Source organism: Megalobrama amblycephala, linkage group LG3 (genome assembly GCF_018812025.1).
Source record: "Megalobrama amblycephala isolate DHTTF-2021 linkage group LG3, ASM1881202v1, whole genome shotgun sequence".
In the NCBI taxonomy this organism is placed as follows: Eukaryota; Metazoa; Chordata; class Actinopteri; order Cypriniformes; family Xenocyprididae; genus Megalobrama; species Megalobrama amblycephala.
Genome location: NC_063046.1, coordinates 58,275,754 through 58,296,846, shown reverse-complemented (window position 1 = coordinate 58,296,846; position 21,093 = coordinate 58,275,754). Strand labels below are relative to the sequence as shown.

The following is a 21,093-nucleotide window of genomic DNA, read 5'->3' as shown; positions in this document are numbered from 1 at the left end:
AAGTATATAAATAACACAGTTAAAAGGGGACCTATTATGCTCTTTTACAAAGTCCTGATTTTGTTTTTGGAGTCTACTAAAATAGGTTTTCATGCTTGATTTTTCAAAAAACACATTTTACACATATTTGACATTATTGCAACTCCTCTCTTCCCAATCTGACAGTAAAGCTCTGTTCTGTTCCCATCACTATGAAGTATCAAATAGCGATGGTTATATTTCCATTTCAAAGTATATTAAAAATCACAAACTAGCATGTGTAAAAATACTGCCATTATGTCTTGTTGGCATAAAACAATTACACTTGAAAAACTGCAAATGGCGTAATACTGCATCTGCTAGTATATAGCTACAAAAAAATGGTCATAACGATGGCCGGACGCACCACGCTGCCAAAAACCTGGCTAGCCCCGAAGGGCCTGATGACCAGAGGGATGTCCAAGTACGTGTCAATCCTCCAGCTCTCATAGCCACACTCCAAACAGCGCACATAGTCCTTCAGTTTGCCCTGGTAAAGCTGGTTGATCAGGTCAGCCTGAGAAAAACAAAAGATAGTACATCAAAACACTTTGCATGCACAAAAAAATAAAAGTTCAATAAACACAGGCATTCGACACATGCGCAGTTTTGAGCAATCTCTCACCACGAGTTACAACCCATGGAAATCTCTTTGTATTCTTTCATGCTAGAGATGTACAAATGAGGGTACTTTCTAACTTCTTTGAACAATGTCTCGTCTATGTAGGCCTCCTGACCCTTGTGTAAGCGTAAAAAGTGAAGTATACTTTAGGCTTAACGCAGGAGCAGTTGGCCGTCGTCTGTAGCCTTTGCGGTGTGTTAAAACAACTTTTTGGTCGAGACACAGGCAATGCGAGACAACAACACAGTTGGTTTTTGTCGCCGCTAGTTCTTTGATGGTGGGTCGGTGTGTCGCTTTTAGAACCCACTACAAATTCAGAGAAATACCAAGCAAATGGTTGATGTGTTTTCACCTGAAAAATTAGTTTTTTCAACTTACTGGCACACATACTGAAGACTTTTGAAGTTTTTTTTCCATCACAAAGTCTTGCAGCATTAGAAGAGCTTAGAAGAGAACAATTAGCTGAGTGTAGAAACCTCTGTACAAAACATGCAGAATTTAAGGCATGCCATGACTCAACCCAACCCAAGGGGCTTGGACACTCCCTAAAATGCTTTTTATTTTACTCAACATTGGGTCTTTTGTCCTGGCCCTGATGTAGGGATCTCATTAGCCGAGTTTCCACCTTAGTCCAAAGCGGGCCAGCTCAGGCTTGAGGGAGTGGTTACAAACAAAGGTGGAGTTTATTAGAGTCTGGAGACGGCGGCGCCGCGGATGATTTCATATACCAGCTAACATCAGACTTTGAAACCATTTTAGCTCAAAACTCACTTTCAGACAGAGAGTGTTTGAAACTTCTGTTTGTGATCCGATTCTGATCGCAGTATAATGCAGAAATATTTATATGCGATGCAACCGATGCACACTAACCATTACCATAGTAAACATAGTAAATACAACCGCTTGAAGAAATCAGACTTATCATATAGGCTACCACAATCATGTATTTATTTTATCGGTCAGTACGTCTCATCTCTTATATTAAGCTCAGCATATTTCATAAAATAAAGTAACTGTTTTTTTGTGAACTTCCTCTGTTTATATAACAATATAACTGGGACTGTCACTGGAGAGCGTGCTAAAGCTCCTCAGGTTGTATTTTTGGTGGAAAATATGTAGAAATGATCATTCTTTCTACAAACCCGATTCCAAAAGAGTTGGGACACTGTACAAATTGTGAATAAAAACAGAATGCAATGATGTGAAAGTTTAAAATTTCAATATTTTATTCAGAATACAACATAGATGACATATCAAATGTTTAAACTGAGAAAATGTATCATTTTAAGGGAAAAATAAGTTGATTTTAAATTTCATGGCATCAACACATCTCAAAAAAGTTGGGACAAGGCCATGTTTACCACTGTGTGGCATCCCCTCTTCTTTTTATAACAGTCTGCAAACGTCTGGGGAAGGAGGAGACAAGTTGCTCAAGTTTAGGAATAGGAATGTTGTCCCATTCTTGTCTAATACAGGCTTCTAGTTGCTCAACTGTCTTAGGTCTTCTTTGTCGCTTCTTCCTCTTTATGATGCACCAAATGTTTTCTATGGGTGAAAGATCTGGACTGCAGGCTGGCCATTTCAGTACCCGGATCCTTCTTCTACGCAGCCAAGATGTTGTAATTGATGCAGTATGTGGTCTGGCATTGTCATGTTGGAAAATGCCTTTCTTCCCTGAAAGAGATGACGTCTGGATGGGAGCATATGTTGTTCTAGAACTTGGATATACCTTTCAGCATTGATGGTGCCTTTCCAGATGTGTAAGCTGCCCATGCCACACGCACTCATGCAACCCCATACCATCAGAGATGCAGGCTTCTGAACTGAGCGCTTGGGTTGGGTTGTTCTTGTCCTCTTTAGTCCGGATGAAATGGCGTCCCAGTTTTCCAAAAAGAACTTCAAATTTTGATTCGTCTGACCACAGAACAGTTTTCCACTTCACCACAGTCCATTTTAAATGAGCCTTGGCCCAGAGAAAACGCCTGCGCTTCTGGATCATGTTTAGATATGGCTTCTTTTTTGACCTATAGAGTTTTAGCCGGCAAAGGCGAATGGCATGGTGGACTGTGTTCACCGACAATGTTTTCTGGAAGTATTCCTGAGCCCATGTTGTGATTTCCATTACAGTAGCATTCCTGTATGTGATGCAGTGCCGTCTAAGGGCCTGAAGATCACGGACATCCAGTATGGTTTTCCGGCCTTGACCCTTACGCACAGAGATTGTTCCAGATTCTCTGAATCTTTGGATGATATTATGCACTGTAGATGATGATAACTTCAAACTCTTTGCAATTTTTCTCTGAGAAACTCTTTCTGATATTGCTCCACTATTTTTCGCCGCAGCATTGGGGGAATTGGTGATCCTCTGCCCATCTTGACTTCTGAGAGACACTGCCACTCTGAGAGGCTCTTTTTATACCCAATCATGTTGCCAATTGACCTAATAAGTTGCAAATTGGTCCTCCAGCTGTTCCTTATATGTACATTTAACTTTTCCGGCCTCTTATTGCTACCTGTCCCAACTTTTTTTGGAATGTGTAGCTCTCATGAAATCCAAAATGAGCCAATATTTGGCATGACATTTCAAAATGTCTCACTTTCAACATTTGATATGTTTTCTATATTCTATTGTGAATAAAATATAAGTTTATGAGATTTGTAAATTATTGCATTCCTTTTTTATTCACAATTTGTACATTGTCCCAACTTTTTTGAAATTGGGTTTGTAAATGTAATGTAAATATACTGTCCTGTGACTACAAATCAACAGAAACAGACGTGACTGAATAAGTGCGTGTCCCCTTTCTTTTGTGAAATAACAGTAAATACCACTTTATTTCTGTGACTAATGTGCAATCTTGACAAATTAATTTATTATGATCACTGTCATTTATTATTGTAAAACATCGATGCCTGGATGCCAACAAACAGCCGGTTTTATCATGTTCGTTTTGTGTTCTCGCTAGTTTCCAGTGATTTCTTTCCGATTAGTTTTCTGACAAAACTTTCATTGTTGGTGAAATGATGAGTTTGTGTGACGTTGTTCCAGAGAGGCGTGTTACGGCAAGTTTCAGTGAAGCCGCAGCGCTTCTGGTCCGATGGTGCAAACGCAATGTGGTTTTAGGCTCAGCTATTGGTTGTGAATTAGCATCATGTGACGAGGGGGCGGGGCTTGCATCACATACCTGCTCGGTCTGTTTCCACTTCTGCTCTAGTGCATCAAACATGACTCTGCAAAGCTCCTGGACGTCATGCTGCTGCCAGGCTGCAAAAAACACACAAGGTAAAGAGTTCAAGACTCCTTCTGCTATCTGATAACAGCAGTGCTAATGTGGGTAAAGTTTCCCAAAGGGATGTTAAGCGACGCCTCATACCCTCACTGCTGTCCCAGCCAAAGCTGCGGGTCACGTCTGTGGTCTCGATGGCACGCTTCTTACTTGTCTGCAGGAGAACAAACAGCCTCTGGAGCTGGTATGGGATACTGGTGACCGGATCCTCCTCAGAATCCTCAAACTCCCAACTTGTGCATTGAAAACAGAGTTAGATTTGTAAAACGGAAAATATGGAGGCAGAACACACACACAAAAAAAAAAAAAGAGCAAAAAAAATCCAATGTTTATAAAAAAAAAATAATAATTTTAAAAAAGCTACAAGCTAGTAAAAGTGCTTAAATATTGAATACACTCAAAATACCTGCAATGATTTTGTACACAAAATAAAATTAGGCAACATGGTGAATTGTGATTTTAATGCGCTTTTTAATGGCCAGAATGATTCTTAAAATCATTAGATCAGTTTCATGATCCCTCCTTATTCTGAACATGAGAGCATTACGACCAGTGTTGGGGGTAACGCATTACAAGTAACGCGATTTATGTAATCAGATTACTTTTTTCAAGTAACTAGTTTACTACTTCTCCTGCTTTTTATTCTTCTGTATTCCAGAATGGCAGCACAGCTGAAAGGCTTGTTTGTTTAAACTGCACCCTCTAATGTACAGGTGTGAATTTGCATTTCCTTCAGCCTGAGGCATATTCATTTCACTTTCGGTGTGAAGGGGCCTTCACATTTGCCAAAAATATTTTTTTGTTGTTATAAAAACAAACACACAAACAGCCCAGCCCAGATGAGAAAAAGTAACAAAAAACTAATGTAATGCATTACTTTTTCATAAAAAGTATCTAAGTAACACAATTAGTTACTTTTTTAGGGAGTAACAGAATACTGTAATTAGGGCTGTCGATTGTTCATTTAATTAATTACAGTAAAAAAAAATAACGTGTTCAAATTATTAACGCATTTAAAGCACTTTCCCTGCCCCAGATCTATGTAGGTCATCTTACATTTCATTTAGTTTATTGATGACGAATAAGATGCAGAGCAACAACTCACTGCAGGATGGAGCCTAAAGAACATAGTTAGAACGTCTCTAAAATTCAAGATATGGGGTAAATTAAGACATTTAATTTTTTGCACCAGTGGCGCTTCATGTTGTCGCACTGCTTAAATCTAGTTCATATAAACTAGCTATCCCACTAAACTTGACACAGACTACTTACTTGTAGAGTGCATTCCTGAACTCAGGGGTCATGAACAGGGTCTGCAAGAGGCTGTTCAGGTAACAGGTCATTGCTTGGTTGACCAAACCAACATAACCTTAAAAGACGATGACATGAAAAAAATTAATCTATGTGGCAAAGTTGTGGCCATGATGCTCTTCACAGTAATGCATGTTAAAGCAGTGATACCTGTCTCTGATTTGTTGAGTATGGAGGAGTACGAGTAACTGGGGCTGCTGTAGTCACTGCTGCAGCCTACAGTACCGTCCCGCGGTAAGGGTCCAATGAAGCGATCCTGAGAGCTGTCATCAAGACCACTGCTGTCCGCTGTGCCAGATTCATCCTGTAAGAGAGTCAGACAAGAATAAAGCTAAACATGCACAGCTCACCAAAATTCTTTTTCTTCTGATATTGCATCCATATTATGTGGTATTCCTTATTTCTAAAGGAAATAAAGCAGGGTAAGAACCTACAAGTTCAACCTAAACTGGATTCCACAACAAACATTGGGAATGGAAAGATGTGAAACCAAGTTCAAGGCCAGGGTTAATATGAATGTGATATAATGGGTTTTTTTCCTCACTTGAAACGCTTATTTTGCAGGGCTGGGACAATAAATCAATGCATCACCAATCTCCAAACGATTCTGGATCAATTTTGAGATTCAGTATGCATCACGACTCTCTTTCCAATCGATTCTGAGCTTAGTTTTTAACAGCAGATGGCGCTGCGTGGTTTAGAAAAAGCCGTACTCTCCTTGCTTCCAATTTCTTATACACACCACTTGAATCTTCCATAAAATAATCTTTCATAAAGTTCTAAAAGGTTGTAGCAAATTACAATGGTGTTCGCAATTTTGTGTCATAAAAGCATTCTGAGGTTTAAGTACATTTTAACCACCTACGTGGACACATTTTAAACACAGCCGAATGCACAAGCGCTCTTCTTCATGAGCATTTGAGTGTGCGGTTAAAAACTAAGCTCAGAATCAATTGGAAAGAGAATCGTGATGAATACCGAAAATCTGATAATTGATAAAAAAAAAGAAGAGTTTAAGTTTAAGTTAATGCTCAATTTTTAAGCCTTCTTGTGGTCATTACTTGAGGAATGCTCATTGTAGGCCTTATATTTCATCAACTGTGTTTGTTTGGTGTGCAACCCGGAATCTATGCATTTACCACGGACGACGACTTCGTTAGGATTACCTTTGTGGATTACATTTTTTTTTTTTTTTGCCTTTTTTCCATCTTTGCCTCTTTGGGAATTACTTTCTACGATGAGACTGAGTTTGCGACTGAACTGACTTTGAACTGAATTTTTGTGCACAGTCAATCTGATTGATCATCAGTTCCTTCCACATTATCCTTATTTTCATATTATCATTTTGTGTTTCTGTGTTTACATTTAATGGACTGAGTTGATACTGACAGATTCTTTGGACCTGTTTTTTGGGGATTGTGGGGCGTTATTGCTTTCTGGTGTTGTATTTTGCATTTAATATTTTTGTATATATTTTGAACTGGTGTTTGACAATTATATTATATTTTTTAGTGTTTCATTGTGTTAATTTGGGATGAGTGATACATAAAATGGTGCCCGAACAGGGACCTTCAAAAGCCAACAATAGATAAAACGAATGAAAGAACGAAAAATTGACAGATAGAAAAAACGAGCAGTAGACAGATTGATATGCTAATATTGAGACTCACTGAAGCGATCTGAGGCTGCTCCCCGTCCTTGTCTGTAAGCTGCAAGAAATTCTTCTTCCCCGCCTCAAAACCGGACAACACCAGGGACATCTCACTGGCCTGGTCCAGAGGAGCCTTAGGGTGAGATAAGTGTGAATGAAGAGTGAGAGGTAGTGAAAAACAAGAGCAGGACAACGAGATGCTGTCTGGAACACAATGCAAAGATCAAGTCTTAACATGCAGAAATACTGCAAAATGCCTCAAAAGAGAAAATAATTGACCTGGCAAATTGCAGGTAACCCACATCTTGTCAGAGGATTCAGTTAGTATGGAAGAAAAAGCTGTGCTGCCTGAGGGACATGACGTACTAGCAATTTACCCACAGGTCTGGACGTACTAATGTTTCACTGGTACGTCCTGTAGAAACAGGCCTTAATCCACTGACCTACTCAGAGAGTTACCTGCAGCTACAGGCTCAGCGCTGGGATTAGCACACAGTTAGATGGAGAACATAGCAGAGTATATGACACAGCTCCATCTAATCATATCAGTACTGTAGCAGTGTGGGAAAAGCATGCCACTGACACTGTCTGTGTAACTTCAGTTATGCATTGTGTTCGTAATTATAGTTACCATGAAAGCAAAGTGGACAATTCTCATTTTTAATTCTCAATAAGGGCTGCTCAATGGCCCGGGGCCAATGTGAAAGACTCTCAGGCCAGTTAACAGAAGTGTTACTTGCCCGATCGGGCCAGTGCTGCATCTTCACGGAAGTTGATAATTTGCGCTTTTATAAGCCTTGCCAATTTAAATATTCAAGCGCACATAGACGTGAAAGTTTCCACGCTGTGTGACAGCCCAAGTTTCAAAACGCATGCCCAGGACGCTGCATCTCGCAACACACGAATACTCTTTCACGTCTTCCTGAGCTTGCACGGACGTATTCACACAAAATTATGTCAAATTTCCCACCTTGTCGAATTGTAAACATAGTCTGTTATGTCTAAAGTAAATGTAAATGAGAGATAAGATGCATGTGCAACAGTATATTGGATCCGTGCATTAGCTCTTAAAGTGACAGCAGCCTAATATTCCTGCTGCTGTGTGTTTTATGTTAAATCAAACAAAAGACAGAAAAAAATAGCTAAAGCTTAATAAGGGTTAATCTATATTAATACAGTGAAGACTATGCAGTGATATTTTATAACTGATTACTATTTCTGTACCTAAAAATCTAGTTTAGACCTATATGAAAAACCTGAAAAAGCTATTTTTTTTTTCATTTGTATATGTTTGTTCTGTTGTATTTGGTTTGTGCTAATGTAAAATTTAATTGAGTTAGGCTATAAGTTTTTGGTGTCATAACCTTATTTATTAGGGTTACATGGATCAAAAACAACTACAACAATACAATTGAAAGCAGGCTTCTATCAGCAGATCCCTAATATATCCACTGATAGATGCCTGCTTCCAAACGCTCCCGTGTGTATCTGTGTAAGCGTTTGGTGAGGAGCGTCAAAGATGTCCATTTACAAAATGTTTTTGAAGTGTTGCTCATTGTAGCCAATCACAGACATATCTGAAGAGCGCGTGAACACAATGGCCAATTAGAGGTGTTTAAGAATCTGCTCAACAGCGCTCAAAATGCTAGGGGGAAATGCTGGTATGTCACATTTTTAAAATTTCAGTACTGACTTGGTACCAAAGTCATTACTTTTGACAACCCTACAATGCACATATGTAAATATGTGCATTCACATTATATGGCTGCATTAATTACTGTATTAAATATAAAACATTCTATAATGCAATGTTTTTTTTTTATTTAAGGGTGAAAAATGACATGTTTTGGTAAGAGTTTTGTGCATTTTTGGGGAAGACTCTCACCATGTCGCCAGCGTTGGCCCACGCCAGGCAGAAAGTGCCGTTCACATATCCAGCCTTGTGAGCCACATCCTCGTAGAATTTGTTGACGGTGGTGGAGGCGGGCAGGTTGATTGTCAGCCTCTCACTGATGGTCTTGGCATTGGTGGTGTCCTGCACTATACACAGCACTCTCGGCTCCTCCGCTGCACTTTCAATCTGTAAATGCACACATAGGGTGACTGTTAAGTTTACTTAAACCAAACACACACATCAGTTTGAGCTTCACTCCAGTGCTGAGAACATGACAGGAAAATGCACTAGATGATTAAAAGCTCAAGAGTTTTCTTGTACCAAGCAATATCATCAGAGATCTGACCAATCACAGAGTTACGTAAAACGTCCTGGAGGACACGGTTTCATGTGGTAAGCCAGGAAGTATGTAAATAAGCAGAAGTATGCCAAATACTTCAACATTGAACTCATAATACAAAGCTACTTAGGTTAGAAATTAAATACAGCAATCCACCATGAAACAAACAAGATTATGATCATGCCTGTGAATTAGAGTAAACAATAGGCATTCGTATTATTAAACATACTGACACCAGTGGGTTAAATGTAAGTGTAAAAACAGCTCAGAGAAGTGAAGTTATGGCTTAAGTGTACCGTGTTTGAGGCCACAGCATGCAGTCAAGGCCATAAAGTCGACTGTGTGACTGATGGTGGTTGGTTAATTGCAGGTGTTGTTTACAAAGCAGAGCCGTAGTCTTTTCATAGCGTCCGCTAAAGAACTGATCATGTTACCATAAGCGCTGACTGAGGATTCCAAGCTTGATGCAAGCAAAACATTTCTTTGTATATTATTGATATGATAAGCACAGAAAATAACTTAAGAAGATTATTTTAAAGGTGCTTTACTTTAATCAGAGAATCCATTTTAATCATTGTCTCCATTTAAAAAGCAAACACTGAGTGAATACATATTTTTATAAAATACAAAATATATAGCCTAACTTGTTAGATTTTTTTGCAATTCTAATTATTCGCTTTTAATATTTTATAGACTTTTTTACCCAGAACAATGCTGAATTTGTAGAGGCTGCATAAAGGGAGCATAAAAGTCATTTCAGTCAGAAAAGGAAATTAGGAATCAAGACTCTCAGAAAAAAAAAAAGGTACAAAAGCTGTCACTGGGACGGTACCCTTTAAAATGGTTCTAATATGTACCATTTAGGTACTAATATGTACCATTTAGGTACTAATATGTCCACTTTGGGTACCAATATGTACCTTTAAGGTACTAATATGCACTCTTTAGTTAAAAAGGTGTATATTTTGAAAGGGTACTGCCCCAGTGACAGCTTTTATACCTTTTTTTTTTTCTGAGAGTGGCTGGATATTGGCACAAATTTCACAATTTATATATATACACATACACACAAATAATTGTGTGTGTGTGTGTGTGTGGTACTGTATAGTACTGTATATATGCAGATTAAAATGTGCTATACTTTATAATTATTATACTAAAATTATAATTTTATGTGCAGTGATTATAAAACTATAAAACATGTAAATATTACTCTTACCACCTTAATTTATTACATGAATTAAATGTGTATATATTTTAGTTCTCATTGAGTTAAAAAAATAATAATTAAAAAATTAAAAATAAATTGAGAGACTGTGTGTGTGTGTGTGGTCTCTCAATTAATGCTATATTACACAGGGACCTGTCTTTTGGTATATTACTATAATATTAAAGGTTAAAATAAACAACTGATTTGTACACAAATAAAATTGCACATAAGGAAGTTTTTATAATAATACATTTATATTAAGTTTTTAATGACAATTATACTTCAATTCATTTTTTAAAATCTAAACATTTAAACAATGGCTGTCATAAAAACTTATTTTGACAGTTTTATTCAAACATTAAATTTTGAAGAACAGGTTCAGTAAAAAAATATAATGAATATGTAATATTTTTATCAAAAAGCTCCTCTCTAGAGTTAATTTTTCTAGCTGACTAATGAGTTTATGGACAATGAACGGCTTTCCTGAGGTAAATGTAAAATGACATTGTTTACAATCTGACGTCTTTCCACGGCTGAAACATGATTTACATGTGACATAATATGAATTTCACTAAATTGTACTGTATCTTTCAACATACCTTCTGATGTTCATTCATGTTTATTTTATGCTATAACAGTGGAAGAGACGATCAGTCCACTCGCTCTCGAACTGAAGCGGCAACAGCAAACTGTCACACCACATTAAAGAGCGGCAAAACAGCATTTATTGTTTGAATTTTGTAATAAAATTGACAAAATTTGAAAGCTGATTGCGCTATTTTGTAGGCTCACTACAAATAGTGTTTAGTAAAGTTTTGTTCACACAACTGAAAACAGCATAGACTATAAGATCGATTCTTAGGATTTAAGAATCGATATTGGTTAATCAAAATGAGAATTGATTCTAATTGAGAAATAAATACTATATATTTTTTTGCAATAAACAGATTTATTTTTTATTGATATTTCTTTTATTTTGTTATTCACACTACAAGCTCAAATTCCCATCTGCTTGTAACAGTGTATTGCCCTCAGCTTCCCCTCAAACCAGCTGATTTTTTCCTGACGTCTTCATTTGAGAGTTAGTGTCAAATGAATCACCATGCTGTAAACACACACACACACACACACACACACACATATGCAACACACACAACTACCTGTGAGAACCTCTTCTGCATCTCCTCAAAAATACTCTGCCTGCAACTCCAAAAAATACCCTGATGACAGAACAACAACAACAACAACACACTGTTCAGGAGAAGTCAAACCAGCCCCGAGCACAAGGTTGAGCATCACGATATGAGCAGCACTGATGTATGATATCTGCTAAAGGTCAATACACAGGGGAACAATGGAGATCTAGTGGAGAAAATGTGAAGATGCCACTGTAAAAGACAAAGATGTCAACACAAGCAGGGGCATTATCAGATTAGAGGGTATTTTTATCAGGGATAATATCGTTAGGTGCTCACATGAAACAGGTTGGCCTGTTCTCGAGCGGCGGGTATTCATTATGACAAGGTGCAGAGGGCTACAAGACCTTTATCCCAGTAAAGAAAACGCCTTTCATTGAAGTAGCGTTACACATGAAATATTTATGATATATTCAATATTTTCTTGTTGATATATGACTTTTAACCAATATTGTTAATATCGCAAAAATATTGTGCGCAAATATGATTTGTCATCATTCAAAAATGTTCACAGACCCCTTGTGGTAATAATAATCAATTGGTGACCCCAGAATGTGTCTGAAGTTTCAGCTCAAAATACCCCACAGATCATTTATTATAGCTTGTCAAATTTGCCCCTATTTGGGTGTGAGCAAAAAACATGCCGTTTTTGTGTGTGTCCCTTTAAATGCAAATGAACTGCTGCTCCCGGACCCCTTTCCAGAAGATGTTATGTGATTTGTGATGTTGCTCAACAACAACAAAGCTGGAGAATCTCACGCAGCCAAAATGAGGATTGTCAGTAACGGTGTTCAGCCTTACATTGTTCAAACCGGAGTCGACACTGATGGAGAGACTCAGGAAGAAGTTACAACTTTTAGAATGAAACTGGACGTTTCTGAATGGTTAGTGGATAAATTGATGTAGTTGCTGTGGAGTTGATTCAACTCATCCACTAGCATGTGCCGTCATGTTCATCTTTTGTGCAAATCCAGTATTGAATTGACCCTCGTTTGTGAAGCAGTCCAGCATAAAATGGTGGCATGGCAACAAAACTTCCTCTTCTCTAAAGCAGCGCAACAAGGCCTCACCACCTTTGTTGCGTGTTCCCGGGTTTATGCAAATGTCACTAACCCAGGAAGAAGCTCATTGTAGTCCCTACCAGCCGTTTGTTGTAGTCCTTAAACAGCGAATATTTTAAAAGAAATTATCTCCCTTTGCATTGAACTTTGGGACACTTACACAAGGAACTTTTACCTATGGTTTAAAAATAAACAACTAGCCTAACTAATATAAATTTCAAGCATTATTAAAGACAAGTAAACACTCATTAACTGAAAAAGAACAAACAAAAAATTAGCAGATCGCAACAAATACAAATATATGATATAGTTTTAAGATTTTCAGGTATTCAGATTCAGTAACTAATCAAATGTAAAATAACACTGCCTTAATAAATTAAATTTACATTACAAATATAGTTACAAAAGTTATTCATTCAAGAACGAGTGAATTTCCTCTTTGTCTTTTGTTGTTTGATTAGTGTTATAGAGACGGCAGCAGGAATGTTAGGCTGCTGTCCCTTTAAGAGCTGTACAGGTCCATTCAAGCGTGAGACGACTTGCGCGCTGTTTTCCGTCCTATACACACATCCAAAAAAAAAAAAGTGATTTTAAACCATTCTTGAGCGCTGTTTTCTGTGCTGCACGCATGTGTAACAGTATAGGTTTAAAAATCACATTATGAGTGCGCTTTGAATGTGTGTGCAACACAGAAAACAGCGCATGAAACTTTTGCGCTTGAATGGTTTAAATCACATTAAAATGCACAAACGTTTGCATTTGCACAAATTGCACAAATGCGTGTTTCTTATCGAATCACCTGTTCTTGGAAATTTGGAACCTGTTCTAAAAAAAGAAACCGGTTCTTGATACCCATCCTTAACGCAGACAGCACACAAACACCAAATTCAGTTCTCTTTCTCGATTCTTTCTGTGCTCGAATGGACAAATATAGACAAAAATTGTCAAAATGCAAAATTGACAAAATTGACAAAAAGAAAACGGATGCATATCACTATACTGGATCAGTGCATTAGCTCTTAAAGTGACAGCAGCCTAATAAACCTGCTGCCATCTGTCATTAATGTTAATCAAGCAACAAAAGATAAAGAGAAAATCACTTCTGTAGCTTTAACAAAGACTAATTCTATTTAATACTCAGCAAGTGAAATTGTGCTCATGCCCTGGTCCCATGGGGGTGTGATAAAAACGATGAGCTTGTGGTGCGACGCGGGTGACATTAATACCTGAACTGAACATAGATTCCCACCTGCCACACAGACGCCAGCTGATGGAAAGAGAGAGGGCCACCGGGGTCTCAGATCCTGCTTAGCATTTCCAGTCCCTTTGAACACTATCAGAGCGCCTGAATCAAAGGCCCACAGCAAACGCCTGATTATTATTCGGGGAAATTCCATGTATTGTTTGTATAGATTTACTTTAAAGACAAAGAGAAAGTCACCCAGCCTGCTTTTATTCTGCATCAGGGGTGTCAAACTCAGTTCCTGGAAGGCCACAGCCCTGCAGAGTTTCACTTCAACCCTAATTAAAACACACCTGATCCAGCTAATCAAGTACTTCAGGCTTATTTGAAAACTACAGGTATGTGTGTTGGAGCAGGGTGAATGCAAATGTTACGTTATGCCAATGAAGCTTACTTTTGTTTACCTGGTAACATCTGCATTCCTTTTAAAGAATGTGATGTGGGCAGCAAATCATCTGAATACAACACAAAAACGTTTTTCATCGGGTAACTTTGGGTAACTGGAGCCCTTTGGATTCATTTAGTTGGTTTCAATGTTGACATCCATCTAGATTTGAAGTGTCAAGGTTTGGGGTCAGGAAGATATTTTAATGTTTTTGAAAAGTCTCTTCTGCTCACCAAGACTGCATTTATTTGATCAAAAATACACTAAAAACAGTAATATTGTGAAATATTAATACAAGAAAAACGGTTTTCCATTTTAATATATTTTAAAACAATGTAGTCCCGTGATGCAAAGCTGAATTTTCGGCATTATTACTCCAGTCATCAGTGTCACATGATCCTTCAGAAATCAGTGATGGTGCTGAAGAAATATTTCTTATTTTTATCAAATGTTACAGTCAAGACTATCCTGTTTTTTGTTTTGTTTTTTCTACATTTGATTATACAATTTCTGTAGTAGGCTATTAGCAAAATACTATACAGTTCAAGAGACTTTCAAAAAAAACTTAAAGCATGTTTTTTATTTAATTTCTATATTTTTTCTATTATATCCATCCTATTGTTTGTCATTTGCTTTGTTTTTATTGAGTTACTGATAGTTTACTTGTCTTCAATAATTGTTTGAGGGCTTTTACTTACATTAATTAGTCTTTAATCTTTAGTTTCTGCTGTGGTATCGAAATTGGTATAGAAAATTTCACTGCTATCTTAAATGTTGACATTATCATGGCAACCTTATTTCCAAAATAACAAAGTATACTTTATATCACTACTGTGAAGAAAAAAAAAAGCTAAGTTTTTAGTTATATTGCCCTCTCTTAGTCATGTTAAATAATTGTGATTAAGTTATTGTCCAAAATAATCGTGAATATGATTTTTGTCATAATCGAGAAGGCATTCAATTTTTATCAATTTAATGCATCCTTGCTGAATAAAAGTATTAATTTCTATCAGAAAGATCCTGTATTTACATACTTTATGAAGCTTACATTGCAAACCAATTATAATAATTTACATTATAGTTTTAAATATATATTCACTTCTTAATTTTACTAAATACATATTTATGTATGAGAGACCGTGAAATATTTAGCTGGGCCCATCTGGATTAAACCCCTTAAGTGAAGAAAACCTTTATTTATAATCATTAATAAATTACGTGTTTTCTTAAAGGCCAAGGATGATCCAGGAAGAAAAAAAAAGAAAAAGAAAAAAAAAATCAGAAAGCCCTTATAAATCATTTTAAGAGTATTATTACTAAAAGCATTCTTAAAGGTGAAGTATTTAATTTACTTCATGATTTTTTATGTTAAAATACATTCTTTTAACCCAGTTTATCGTTCTTAGAAGGAGCGTTGCAAATTAATTAGTAGGTATGGCCATGGAAAATGTGTTGCAAAATCATTACTGCTAAAAATCTGTTGCAGAGATAAAATACGATTAAAGTTCTTAAGCTTCTTTTAAAGCCATCATTGATTTTTGCAATTAATTATATCTTTATTTTTGCTGTATTTTATTTTTATTTGCGGTTCTTTATTTTTGTTTGCAAAACTTATTTCTCTCGATACTTTATTTTTCATTTGCAAATATTTATTTTTGTTTGTTTGCAAAACTTTTTTGCTCTCTAACATACTTTCTTTTTCTTTTTCAATTCTTTATTTTTGTTTGCAAAACTTATTTGTTCTCTTGCAATACTTCATTTTTATTTTTCAGAACTTTATTTCCTTTTGCAGTATTTTATCATTTTGCAAATATATGTGGCATGGATTTGACTCCATAGTTGTGTGCTTCATCAACTTTACGTTGTGCCTAAAAACACACCTTAACATGGTAAAAATCACTGTTGTGCTTGGTCGCCTTATTAATTCATATGAATTACATCTGATTCAAATACATTACCAGACTTACAAACCTTCCCAATAAACCAGACCTATGGGATATGTGCTTACTTTGAAAAAAGCTAGTGAGGGCTTGTATGAAAATGTGCCTCACACTGCTGGGCATGAGTCACCCCCAAGCCTTCTGTCAAACGGGCTTAATTACTTTTAGCAGGTGGTCCTTTGAAACAGCCAGCAGAACCCACAAACACGTATCATAATAGGAGCTCCGCATAAGCTGATTTTGACCGAAAAGACACTTACCCTTCAAAAGCTACTGTGACACTTTACAAGCTTTATGTTATTTCTTTCCTGTTCACCAGAATGCCAAACATTCCTCCTTTATCTAAAGTTGATAGGCACTGTTTGGGCCAGACCTTTGTGTGGCAGCGGGACAGAGTTGTTGGAGATTGTGGGATATGTGCAGAGAGTCTGAAGTAAGAACGTTAATCTGAAATAATGGCTACAGCAGCATCATAAGGGGAAGATGTCCAGACTGAACGCCTGCTGACACTGGACGATCTTGATTACTGAGAGCCAATCCAGAGCAGATTAAAACGAGTCAATTTGACAATGAAGAGAGCTCAGCATCGCTGACCTGAACTTCGGGGCATCGGCAACTGCAGCCACAAATTGTGTGCTTCAGGCTCAAGACTAACATTTGGGAGAATTGGCATCGATGCCACCAAGTTTTTCAGATGGTGGCACCAGCACCTGATTTGATATTATTACATGTTTTGTCTATTTGGAAATGCACATTTGTCACAGTAGCTGGGGTTGACAATGAGCTTGAGTTGGGTTGCAGATGTAGCCTACATTTATTTACAAAAACAGTAACATTGGTAAATATTGTGAAAACTTTATTTTTATAGGGTAAAACTGAAATATTCTTACTGACCTAGTTACTGACTTGACTCTATTCTTACTCATTTTACCACTGGTCTTCCATAGTATCATATATTTGTAGATCACGATAACCACAGGTAAAACCATGCATGGCACTTCATTACCATGGTAAAAAAAAAAGTAACTATATAGTTTCTATGGTGTTTGTTATGAAAAACAGAAGCCTAAACACATTTAGTATAAATACAAATGCACTAAACACATTCTGCTATGGCTTAATAACAAAAATATATTGTAATTATATTCAATTTCTCCTTTAATACGACTACAATAATAATCTAACAAAATTTGATACAATTATCCTACATTTCTGCCACAATATCATGGTTACAGTTAGAGTAAATCATGGTAAATGTTGGTGATTTGTGAATTGAAAAGCCTTCTAACTGGATCGTATAACTGGGCTTGCGGCACAATGTTTCTTCTGTTTTCCACATCAGTATTGTTGAGAATGTCAGCGCTCTTTCATCTGACTTTAAACTAGTTTAAATCACCTAGATCTTGTGGTTTGTATCAGGGTCATTCTGTGTCAACTCAACTCAACTCAACTTTTTTTTCTGTTGAAAGAAATACATAAATGTAAAGGGGGGGTGTAAAAATGGCAGCATCATTATTTTATTTTTACACAGAGATTGGTACACAGTAAAAAAAAAAAAAAAATTATATGTGTATATATATATATATATTATATATATATATATATATATATATATATACACACACACACACACACATATTCATGATTTGTTATCACAACATTTGTCAAATTTGTCAACTTCAATAATTAATGTGGTTCGGATCACATAATATTTTGAGTTTCTGTTGATTAAACCAATTGTATTAACTCAAATTTTTAATTTCAAATTTTAAGGCAACCAAGTAACTTACTTTTTTTAAGTTAAACCAACAATTCTTCTTTACAGTGTAGGTCTATTAGTTAAATCTGTTTACTTTGGCAATCTTTGTTGCATTAGCCTATATACCAACGGTGACAGTTCAAAAATGGGGGAAAAAAAGCACTTCTTGTTTTTTCTGCCATAAGTTTGCATGCCTGTAACTCAAGAAGTTTTAAAGACTATCTTAATATCTTTTTGTATTGTTTTTTAACAAATATTTATTTTGGTATCTTCATTTTAAATGCCCTCGATGGTTCAATCCCAGAGATATGGACATGTTAATGCAGCTCCATGAGTAAATTGGTCAATTGCACACATTTTAGTGGTCAATGATACTTATTTTGTCTGAAGAACAAATAACACTGAAACTAGAAATGAAGTGCCAAAAAAATATTTTTCTGAAGTTTACAAATCTGTAGAAGTGTTAAAGATATCTTAATATAATTTAGATTATTGTTCTTGAGAAACTTTTCTTCTGGAATCTTAATTTTTAAGGCCCTATATGGTTCAATCCCAGAGATATTGGGATGTCAATGCGGTAACGTGGAATTACGATACTGCGTATTTGAACTTTTGGTAGCTTCAAAAGCTGTTAAAATTAACAAAATCCTTTCTTCCAAAAATCCCTGAAACCGATTCAAATATGGATTCTTATAAATACACTTTTGAGAGCAAGTTCATGTGCCTCAATCCGACCATTTCAGTGGATTTTTGGGACTCAGAGAGGTATGTTGTATTCAATTGTTTTGATACAGGGAAACCAGATACATTTCTAGTTTCAACATTATTTATTCTTCAGAAATTACTCTTTAAATGAGAGCAAAGTAAACCATAGACCAAAGACTGAACCATATAGGGCCTTAAAAATTAAGATTTCAAAAGAAAAGTTTGTTAAGAACCAGAATCTAAAATCATATTGAGCTATCTTTAATACTTTTTGAGTGACAGGCACACAAACTTTGGAAAAAACAATATTAATGGCACTCAGACAGGTATGTTCTATGCAAATCTGTTGATAGAAAGAAAAAACAAGATAAATTTCTAGTTTCAACATTATTTGTTGTTCAGATATTCTTCTTTAATAGAAAAAAAGTATCAGCTGTATGCAAAGTGACATTGGCCACTGAAAAGGTGTACAATTTACTCATGGAGCTGCATTAACATATCTCCATATCTCTGGGATTGAACCATCGAGGGCCTTTAAAATGAAGATACCAAAAGGAAAGTTTGTTAAAAACCAGAATCTAAAAAGATATTAAGATATATTTAATACTTCTTGTGTTACAGGCATGCAAACTTGGGGCAAGAAACACAAGAAGTGCTTTGTCCCATTTTAAAACTGTCACTGTTAACATATAATGCAACAAATATTGCTAAAGTCAACAGATTTAACTAACAGACCTACCAATCTCTGTGTCATAATAAAATGATGCTGCCTTCTTTCTAAAATCATTTTTACCCCCCTGTAATATGGCTCAAAATTAACAGTGGATTAATCAGCAAAGATAGATATATGACATTTAATATTTTGGTTTTATTTTTGTCTGTCTTCAGAAAAAAAAAAAAATTTGAGAAGGGGAAGTTTCCGAAATTTGGCTGATTTGACACGAATGATCCAAAGAGAACGAGCAGTGCTGTTTCATAGTGACATTGTTTCATTCCACTTTTGGAACATTTAAAGTTTCTCATACGCAACAGGGATGGCATTGCATATTAGGCAAATTAATAGTTGCGCCTATGCGATATCTAACAAAATTTTGCTGCGCCAGCAGAAAAAAAAAAGTCACAAAATGCAACCATTCAGTCGCAGTCTGGAACTCTGTGCTTTGATGGTAATCTGGTAACACTACAGATAAAATACAACTATAAACTTTAATGCTGACTAATCAATGATTTCCAGTAAGTGTTGTCATCAGAGAAACCATAACCCAGAGGAAGAGTGTGGGAGTGTCTCATGCCACTATAAAAGAGACAGATCCATGTTGTAATTGGCGCTGAGCCTGTAAAGGTCATGTTAATCCTGCAGATCAAATGGGATCAAACAGACTCATTCATTTCAGGCTAAAGTCAAATGACTCCTGCTCTGAATTTAGTCTGAATCCCTGATGCACTGAATTTCTAACCAATGAATTTAATCACAGACAGTGGCAACCATGTAAACAGCCAAAACAAAGACAATGATACACCTGATGGTTATATTATCTTGCCCGATCTTGCCCGATCGGGCCAGTGCTGTAGGGTGTCCGATATATATCGTCTATGATATTGTAATTGTTGAATAAATGATCTGAAATTATCGATTATGTCCCTCACTTTACAAAAACACACTCATTGAGTGCACACGTACACTACATGACGTAGTCTAGTAGGTTAGACTAGTGCGCGTGTATATTTAGAGTGTACGCATTCACTGTGTGATTTAGTCTATTAAAATGCCTTTATAATGCCCCCAGAATTCAAGATAAGGGGCAAAAATGACCCTGTATATCTTTCATATTTATATAATTTAATATAGTTAACCAATATTACACAAAGAGCGCCATTTTTCTACAAATATCAGCATGATTACAAATGTGATATTGATTTTATACAGCGTAGTTTAATGAACAAGAACTTAATATCAAGTGACTTACATTTTAGACACCAAATCTTCTGTTTCGCTCTATTTCGCCTACTAAAATAGTTCCAAACAGCATTGTTTTGCGTCTCTTGAGCAACACATCGTGAAAGAATCAGCCATTTGAATGAATCGGTTGAATCTCAATGACTCACTCATTAACAGTGATTCGCTGCCACCTATTGGCAGGTTAAATTTCACTTTTAAAGTAGCTTTTCATTTTTTAAATAATTTCAAATAACAGTATTTAACGTTTTATAATTTTCAACATTTCAAAACATTATTTGTGCATCTGTAACTGCTCTTGACTGATTAATAATAAAGTGTAATCTATAGCTAAATAGTTATACATTAGATTACAATTTCTGTACCTGAAAATCTCCTGTTTAAACATTCATGAAAAACTTGAAAAGCACTGTTTATTACATGTATATGTTTGTTCTGCTGTATTCATATGTGCTATACTCGTAATTTGATTATTTGTTACTATTTTATTACTTGACTGTTTATTTGTCTAACA

The 21,093-nt window shown here is 36.2% G+C and overlaps 1 protein-coding gene across 2 annotated transcripts in view; it reads right to left on the bottom strand.

Moving 5' to 3' along the window:
- Window positions 1–21,093, bottom strand: part of usp47 (ubiquitin specific peptidase 47) — a 46,943-nt gene that overhangs the window by 22,927 nt on the left and 2,923 nt on the right. The window contains exons 2-9 of one of the 2 annotated variants that reach the window (XM_048186219.1): window positions 11,494–11,553; window positions 8,775–8,969; window positions 6,909–7,022; window positions 5,389–5,542; window positions 5,200–5,296; window positions 4,015–4,160; window positions 3,826–3,905; window positions 386–535 (exon numbers count right to left, since the gene is read on the bottom strand). In XM_048186219.1, the coding sequence (XP_048042176.1) occupies window positions 386–535; window positions 3,826–3,905; window positions 4,015–4,160; window positions 5,200–5,296; window positions 5,389–5,542; window positions 6,909–7,022; window positions 8,775–8,969; window positions 11,494–11,553 (996 nt within the window). The remainder of the gene's footprint in view (window positions 1–385; window positions 536–3,825; window positions 3,906–4,014; window positions 4,161–5,199; window positions 5,297–5,388; window positions 5,543–6,908; window positions 7,023–8,774; window positions 8,970–11,493; window positions 11,554–21,093) is intronic. The other variant, XM_048186220.1, reaches the window with a different exon arrangement.